Source organism: Rhinopithecus bieti, unplaced genomic scaffold, assembly GCF_001698545.2.
Source record: "Rhinopithecus bieti isolate Rb0 unplaced genomic scaffold, ASM169854v2 scaffold_47995, whole genome shotgun sequence".
Classification (NCBI taxonomy): domain Eukaryota; kingdom Metazoa; phylum Chordata; class Mammalia; order Primates; family Cercopithecidae; genus Rhinopithecus; species Rhinopithecus bieti.
The window spans coordinates 1,705,350-1,712,375 of NW_016819498.1; the positions used below are offsets into that span (position 1 = coordinate 1,705,350).

General features: G+C 43.8%; 3 protein-coding genes across 8 annotated transcripts in view; 1 reads left to right on the top strand and 2 right to left on the bottom strand.

The window, feature by feature from the left end:
• CLHC1 (clathrin heavy chain linker domain containing 1) overlaps positions 1-2,048 on the bottom strand; it is a 75,771-nt gene extending 73,723 nt beyond the window's left edge. For 2 of the 5 annotated variants that reach the window (XM_017859005.1, XM_017858998.1), the window contains exon 1: positions 1,696-1,792. Coding sequence is in view for 1 of the 5 variants with exons in the window: in XM_017859004.1 (XP_017714493.1) it covers positions 1,958-1,960 (3 nt within the window). In the remaining 4 variants the exon portion in view is untranslated. The other 3 variants (XM_017859004.1, XM_017858999.1, XM_017859001.1) reach the window with 3 other exon arrangements.
• RPS27A (ribosomal protein S27a) lies at positions 1,869-5,003 on the top strand. Its single transcript, XM_017859008.1, has 6 exons — positions 1,869-2,174; positions 2,274-2,338; positions 2,814-2,868; positions 3,548-3,633; positions 4,228-4,359; positions 4,822-5,003. Exons 2-6 carry the CDS (start codon positions 2,291-2,293, stop codon positions 4,969-4,971), a joined length of 471 nt encoding a protein of 156 aa, XP_017714497.1. The 5' UTR covers positions 1,869-2,174; positions 2,274-2,290; the 3' UTR covers positions 4,972-5,003.
• Positions 5,004-6,171: 1,168 nt separating this feature from the next.
• MTIF2 (mitochondrial translational initiation factor 2) overlaps positions 6,172-7,026 on the bottom strand; it is a 7,350-nt gene continuing 6,495 nt past the window's right edge. For both annotated transcript variants that reach the window (XM_017859007.1, XM_017859006.1), the window contains exons 4-5: positions 6,824-6,964; positions 6,172-6,372 (exon numbers count right to left, since the gene is read on the bottom strand). In XM_017859007.1, the coding sequence (XP_017714496.1) occupies positions 6,200-6,372; positions 6,824-6,964 (314 nt within the window). In that variant the 3' untranslated portion in view covers positions 6,172-6,199. The remainder of the gene's footprint in view (positions 6,373-6,823; positions 6,965-7,026) is intronic.

Genomic DNA, 7,026 nt, shown 5'->3' on the forward strand with positions numbered 1-7,026 from the left:
GGGATACTCCATGGTTAGAGGTCTGGCAGATCAAGAGGAAGCAGCAAATGAGCCTGGAAAAGAGCCTCCAGGGTGGCAGAAAAACTGAAAGAGGTGAAGTCAGGTAAAGAAAGGGTTTCAAAAAGAGATGGAATGAGCAACTGTGTCAAATACTGCTGACAGATCAAATAAGATGAAATGACCATTGAATTTAGCAACATGGAGGTCATTAGTGACCATTACAAGAGCTAGCCCATCAGAATGGTGGGGACAAAAGCCTGACAGGAGTGGGTTCAGACAACAGAAGGGAAAGATTAGAGACAATGTGTACAAGCAACTCTGGGAAATTTTGTTGTAGAGACTAGTTGGCAGACTATGGGATGAAAATGTTCCAGGAGGCAGGGCGTGGTGGCTCACGCCTGCAATCCCAGCACTTTGGGAGGCCGAGGTGGGTGAATCATTTGAGGTCAGGAGTTCGAGACCAGCCTGGCCAACATGGTGAAACCCCATCTCTACTAAAATACAAAAATTAGCTGGGTATGGTGGTGGGTGCCTGTAATCCCAGCTACTCGGGAGGCTGAGACAGGAGAATTGCTTGAACCTGGGAGGCAGAGTTTGCAGTGAGCTGAGACTGCGCCACTGCACTCCAGCCTGGGCGACAGAGCGAAATTCCGTCACACACACACACACACACACCCACGCACAAAAAAAAAAAAAAAAGGAAAACGTTCCAGGAAAAAGAAACCATCGAAATCTTCAGAAATGCCAAAACACGGGAGAGCATAAGTCAGGAAATTAAATTAGCTTCATTTACTAAAATGTAGAGAAATGGGTTTAGCAGATTGGGTTGTAAGGAAGGCAGAGCCTGCATGTCATTCTAAGAGATTTGAATTGTATCCTGAAGGTGAGGTATTTTAAGTAGAATAATAACACACATTTACCTTTCAGAATGAATATTTTGGAGGCAATAGTGAAGGTGGGTTAGAAAGGAGGAAAGACTGGAGAGAGATAAAGAGTTACATACGGAACCCCTACAAGAGAAAATGAAGGTCTGAATTTGGGGATGGGGTCGCAGGCGGTAGAGGATGAAGAAATAAATACAGAAGACATTAAGAAGGTTCCTTAGAAAGGACTCTGTGGTTTGTGGAGTGGAGAAAGGACGGGAGGAACTTGCTTCTAATTGGCCTCCTTGCCGGAAGAGCACCCGATACATATCCCCAAAACTTCCCCTCAGATCCAAGACTCCCAAAGCCCAAATGTGGAAATGCTACAACTAAATAGCCATTCTGCAGGTTTCTTTTCCGTACGGCTTCACTTTAAAATTTGAAAACTCCTGAGATTTTTCAACATATTAAAGCGTGTCACACTAAGGAGTGACACATAATACTCAGACTCTTGCCTAGACTGGGAGAGACTTGGCGATTGAAAGCAGGGAGGGGCTACAGGCGAGAAAGGGCTGAACTCCCGCTTCCGAAGATTTCACCTATTTTTCAGTTTGCCTGGAGCAGGCCATGCAGATTCCCTTCCTTTAGACGCCCAGGGAGCGGCTGGTAGATCGCTGATTCTCTGCCCCTCACCGCTTCTGCAAGTGGGCGAAGGACACCTTTCGTGCCCCGCACTCTTGGCCCGCCCCTTAACCTTTCTTCCTAGTCACTTCCGGCCCGTTTCCACGCTCCGGAAACCATTATTCCGCTTCATCCTCCCTCCAGTCCTCACCTGAGTCCCTTTCTCCAAACACCGACTTCAGTGCTTAGAGACAGTAACTAGGGAATCTGGGAGGCGGAACTGCATCTTGGGACGAGTAGTCCAAGGTAGAAGAAAGCAGTGGAGAACTACAATTCCCAGAATACATTTCCATTTCCTACCCCTTCCCCAATGAGGACCCCCCTCGACCCACCTCCTTTTAAAGATTCTCTTAGCCACGTTGACTGCACGGGGAAAACCTTTTTAAAACATTTTTTACGTTGCTTAAACCTACCATTTCGAAAGCATTCCGAAGGCTAAAGTGAGAAATAAGCCCAGGTTAGGGAGAGGAGAAACGAGTTTCACGTCCTGGTCTAGCACCGGGTTGGATTGTCGCTGGGACGGCAGTCAGGCATTTGGTGTGGTCGCCTAAGAGGTGGGTCTTTCGGCTGGGGCGCCGGGAAATCCCGTGGGCCTGCGCGGCGTTTTTCCTTTTCGATCCGCCATCTGCGGTGAGTGTCTGCTCTTCGGCTGCTCTGGGGCCAGCGCCCTATGCCGCCTTCTGTTGTGATCTCTGACCTAACCCGTCTCTTCCTTTTCCCCAACCTCAGGTGGAGCCGCCACCAAAATGCAGATTTTCGTGAAAACCCTTACGGGGAAGACCATCACCCTCGAGGTACGGGCCAGGTGGTCATGAGGAAGCCAGGGTCCGAATAAGGTCCTGAGGTGGATTTTAGGACCGGCGCTGCTTTCCATGACTTAAACCATGATTCCGGATTTGGGTTCTAAAACTTAAGCTTTGAAATGAGTATCTTTTGCTGAGCAACGGCCTCGAAGTGATTTTCGGTGGCCAAAGGCGGGGCTCTCACCTCTCGAGAGGTTCCAGCTAGTTAAAACGGAGGAGCTGCGCCGGGGAACTCCGCCCGCCGGGCGCGAGCATGTGTGGCCCTGTGGCCGTCCGCCCTGGGCTGTGGAGATGAAGGTGCTTTCCGGTAGCCGACTTGGGAGGTTGCCCACTGGGTGGGTAATAGGTCTCTTGAGTAGGTTTCAGCCCTGTCGCCGGTTCGGTTCAGTGGTAATTGTCAAACTAAATGAGTTCTGCTGTAGTTACGTAATGTGAAAGCAACATACTTTGATTTTAACATTCATAGGTTGAACCCTCGGATACGATAGAAAATGTAAAGGCCAAGATCCAGGATAAGGAAGGCAAGTAATATTTTGTAGTTAAGAAAACCTATGGAGACTTCAGCCTACCTGTACGTGCTAGACATACCTGCTCATGGTGACTGGGGGAAGGGCAGATTGACAAAATATTTGGGGAATAACACAATAAATGTTTGTGATCGGGGAGCACAGTCCCTAGATTGGATCCTTGAGGTGTATTTCACTTGTGTGAATTTGGACACTTATTTTGTGTGAGATGGGACTCTCCTCTGTCGCCCAGGCTGGAGTGCATTGGCTCGTTCCGGCTCACTGCAGCCTCCGCCTCCCGGGTTCAAGTGATTTTTGTGCTTCAGCCTCACTAGTAGTGGGGATTATAGGCGTGCAGCACCACGCCCGGCTAATTTATTGTATTTTTAGTAGAGACTGCGTTTCACCATGTTGGCCAGGCTGGTGTGGAACTCCTGACCTCAAGTGATCCCCCCACCTCGGCCTCCCAAAGTGTTGGGATTACAGGCGTGAGCCACTGCAGACAGTCCAGTATTGTCCCTAAGATTAAATGCAGTAAAATGTGATGTGTAAAGATTTAGAACCATGCCTAACCTCTAGTAAGGGCTTATGGTCAGCCGTTAGTACCATGTATTTGATTAAGGTGTGTTACCTTATAAATCTGGAGCACATCACAGGCTTGGTGTGCTGTGACTTCTTGTTTTTTTCTTATTAGGAATTCCTCCTGATCAGCAAAGACTGATCTTTGCTGGCAAGCAACTGGAAGATGGACGTACTTTGTCTGACTACAATATTCAAAAGGTCTGTCTAGGGGAAGAGCAGCCTCTTTAAAAAAAAATGTTATTTTGGAAATTTTTTATTTTACTTTTTTTTGAGACAGGCTCTGACTTTGGCACAGTCACTGCAGCCTCCATCTCTGAGACTCAGGTGGTCTTAGCCTTCTGTAGTTGGACCTGTAGGCACACTCCACCATGCCCAGGCTGGTCTCAAACTCCTGGGCTCAAGTGATCTTCCCACCGTGGCCTCCCAGCACTAGGATTACAGACGTGAGCCACTCCATGTGGTGTATTTTGGACATTTTGGCATGCAAAAGGGGAGAATGGCATTAGATTAGCAGTAGATTTTTAGGTAACTCCTATAGTGATACTTGAGAAGCACTACTATAGTTTTTCCTATTACGAATTTTGCAAGTTGCATCCCATGGTGTAATGTAATGCATTCTTTAATCTCCCTATAAACTGTTAAGAATCAGATACTTTATTGGGATGGGGACAGCAAGATTACCTTATAAATGTTACTGTGTACTACTACTGCTTTTAATTAAGAGATGCATAATGTTGGGTGTGCCCATTCTTGGTGGAATCATGAAAGCTTACATCATTCTTCCATTAACAGGAGTCTACTCTTCATCTTGTGTTGAGACTTCGTGGTGGTGCTAAGAAAAGGAAGAAGAAGTCTTACACCACTCCCAAGAAGAATAAGCACAAGAGAAAGAAGGTTAAGCTGGCTGTCCTGAAATACTATAAGGTGAGCCAGTTAAAGTGATGGGCAGAATGTCAGCAAAGTCTTGGCTTATTTGGAAAACTTTATAGTAACTTGTCAGTATTTTCTTGGACTTAAGTATCCAGTATTACCCCATTTTGGTTTAAATGAGGTATTCTGGAAATGAGAAATTCAGACTTCCTGGGGTTTTTCCTGTTTGGTATTTGAAATCACTTATGTAATAGGGTTCTGAGTTCAAAGTCGGGTCTGGGTTCAGGTCGTACCTTTGTCTACGACTTGCAAAGCTGGCCTTTAGTGTTCAGAAGTCCCAAGACTTCTGAATATTTTCATTGTAGTAATAATAACTGGTGAGAATTTAGGGTGCTTTGGTTTGTAAGCACGAAAACTACCAGTATTACATAGTAAAAGCTTAAATATTTTGAGTCACTTAAATTAGACTTCACAATGTGTTGTAAAATTATCTTACAGCAGGTTTGTACTTTTCAGGTGGATGAGAATGGCAAAATTAGTCACCTTCGTCGAGAGTGCCCGTCTGATGAATGTGGTGCTGGGGTGTTTATGGCAAGCCACTTTGACAGACATTATTCTGGCAAATGTTGTCTGACTTACTGCTTCAACAAGCCAGAAGACAAGTAACTGTATGAGTTAATAAAAGACACGAACTAACATTTATTGTTGGATTTCATTGTAGTAAAAAGAATAGTTTTTAAGCACCAAATTGATGGTCACACCATTTCCTTTATTAGTGCTATTGCTATCACTGTATGAATGTTGCTTCTGGGGATTGTGCGACGCAGTGGTTCTGTATACCTGCCAGGTGCCAACCACTTGTAAACGTCTTGATATTTTCAATTCATAGTAACTTCTTAGAATACCTATACTTTGGCAGAAGTTATACTTAATGTAAGTTGTCTAAATATAAGCCAGTTTTTGTTTCTGTCCATCTTGACCTCAACACAATAGACATTTGGGGCCAGGTAAGTCTTTGTTTTGGGGTCTGTCATGTGATGAGCAGCATCCCTTCCCTTTACCCATTCAGTGGTCAGTAGTGCCTATCTCTTGTCTTTGAGAATCACGGTTTGTGTAGGTGTTGAGACCTTGGCTAACCATACTTCTGTTAAAGGCTAAAGTTGCCAACTCAAAAATGGATACTGGCTGGGAGTGGTGGCTCAAGCCTGTAATACCTACACTTTGGGAGGATCACTTTGTGTCTAGGAGGTCAAGACCGGCCTGGGCACCATAGCAAGACCCCAATCTCTGCAAAAAAACCATAGGCTGACTCCTGTGGTCCTGCCTACTGGGGAGGGTGAGACAAAAGGATCCCTGAGCCCAGGAGCTGTAATCATGCATTACACTTCAGCCTGGCCAAGACCTGTTTCAAAAAAAAAAATGCATCCGCAGTCTCTGGGTGGTTTCAGTGGAATGTTTGCTGTCTGTCGTACAGCTCTTGGGAATTTAATGTTTGTTCAGGATGGATCCCTATAAAGCAATGATTACTTATTTGTGCTGTTAACACTAAAAGACAGTTTAGTTTCAAGCAGGACTTGGGTAGCATATCTTCCTGTGGAGCTCAATTCAGGGAAAGCTGGTTCACTTGATAAGCCTCTTAACTAAAGCATCCACTTTAAAGAAATCGGTGATGTGTAAGTAATTAACAATTACCTTTTACCATATTGCCAGTCTTTCCATTAAAGGATTTCTAGTTGGAGGCATCCTTAAATAAGATTTCCTATTTCTGAGCACTTCTGACAGTTTGTGCATATGAACACATGATAGAACAACTTAGATACTTTTTGGCCAGTAGTACTGCATTTCTACCTTCAAAAAAGCAACACGTTGAGTTATTTACATCTTTAATATAATTTTAAAATCCTGGATCCCAAAAAGTCTTGGCTTGAATTTGTTTTTCTTCGTAACAAACAATTCTATCTCCCACTTTAAATTCCATATTTTCTTCATCTAAACTGAGACCACAATCCATTCCCGTTTTGACAATTGAAATGTCATCTTTTTGGTGTTTCAGTGAGGTTAATGAACCTTAAAAAGATATGATTTAAGGTTAGTATATTCAATAAATGATAAGTACCTACTAAATACTACGTTGTATGGTGTTACCAGGAAATTACACTGAATTTCTTAAAAATTGCGTGGTCCTGTCATGTTAAATAATGGGACTAAATACCAGGGGAACCCCCTGAAAAATGAAGTTTGCTGTAAATAAGAATTTGTAGCAAAATACTCTAAATCTCCTATTTCAAAGGTAGACACAAACTTTTTGCTGAGGATAGGATGGTACTTACTTGAGATGTAAAACCAACATACATCTCAAGCAAAGGGAACCCATCAACTACAGACAATTTAGGAGTTACAACAGCAATAAGAAATGGCCTGAGCTGAGATTATGGACATGAAAGATGAACAGATTTCAAATGGTTATATAGTCAACAGGTTTTGGTGACTGGATATAGCAGATTTTGATGTTACTTACCCTTCCAAATTACATGTCCATTACGGGTTAATTTAAATTTTTTTTGTTTTTCTAACTGTCCCTTTTGGACTCTGCAGCCAGCCACAGGAACTTTTTTCTTCCCTTCTGTTACAGAGAAGGTAGCTAGTATAGCTGCCTCACCTTTAGGAAGAAGAGAACATTCATGTGTAGAAAACTAAAGACTCTGAGAAATATGCAATTTC

Coding starts and splice junctions, on each gene's coding strand:
- RPS27A (XM_017859008.1), top strand. CDS start 2,291: ATGCAGATTTTCGTGAAAACCCTTACGGGGAAGACCATCACCCTCGAG. Junction 2,869..3,547: donor CAAGATCCAGGATAAGGAAG/GCAAGTAATATT, acceptor TTTTCTTATTAG/GAATTCCTCCTGATCAGCAA. Junction 4,360..4,821: donor CTGTCCTGAAATACTATAAG/GTGAGCCAGTTA, acceptor TGTACTTTTCAG/GTGGATGAGAATGGCAAAAT.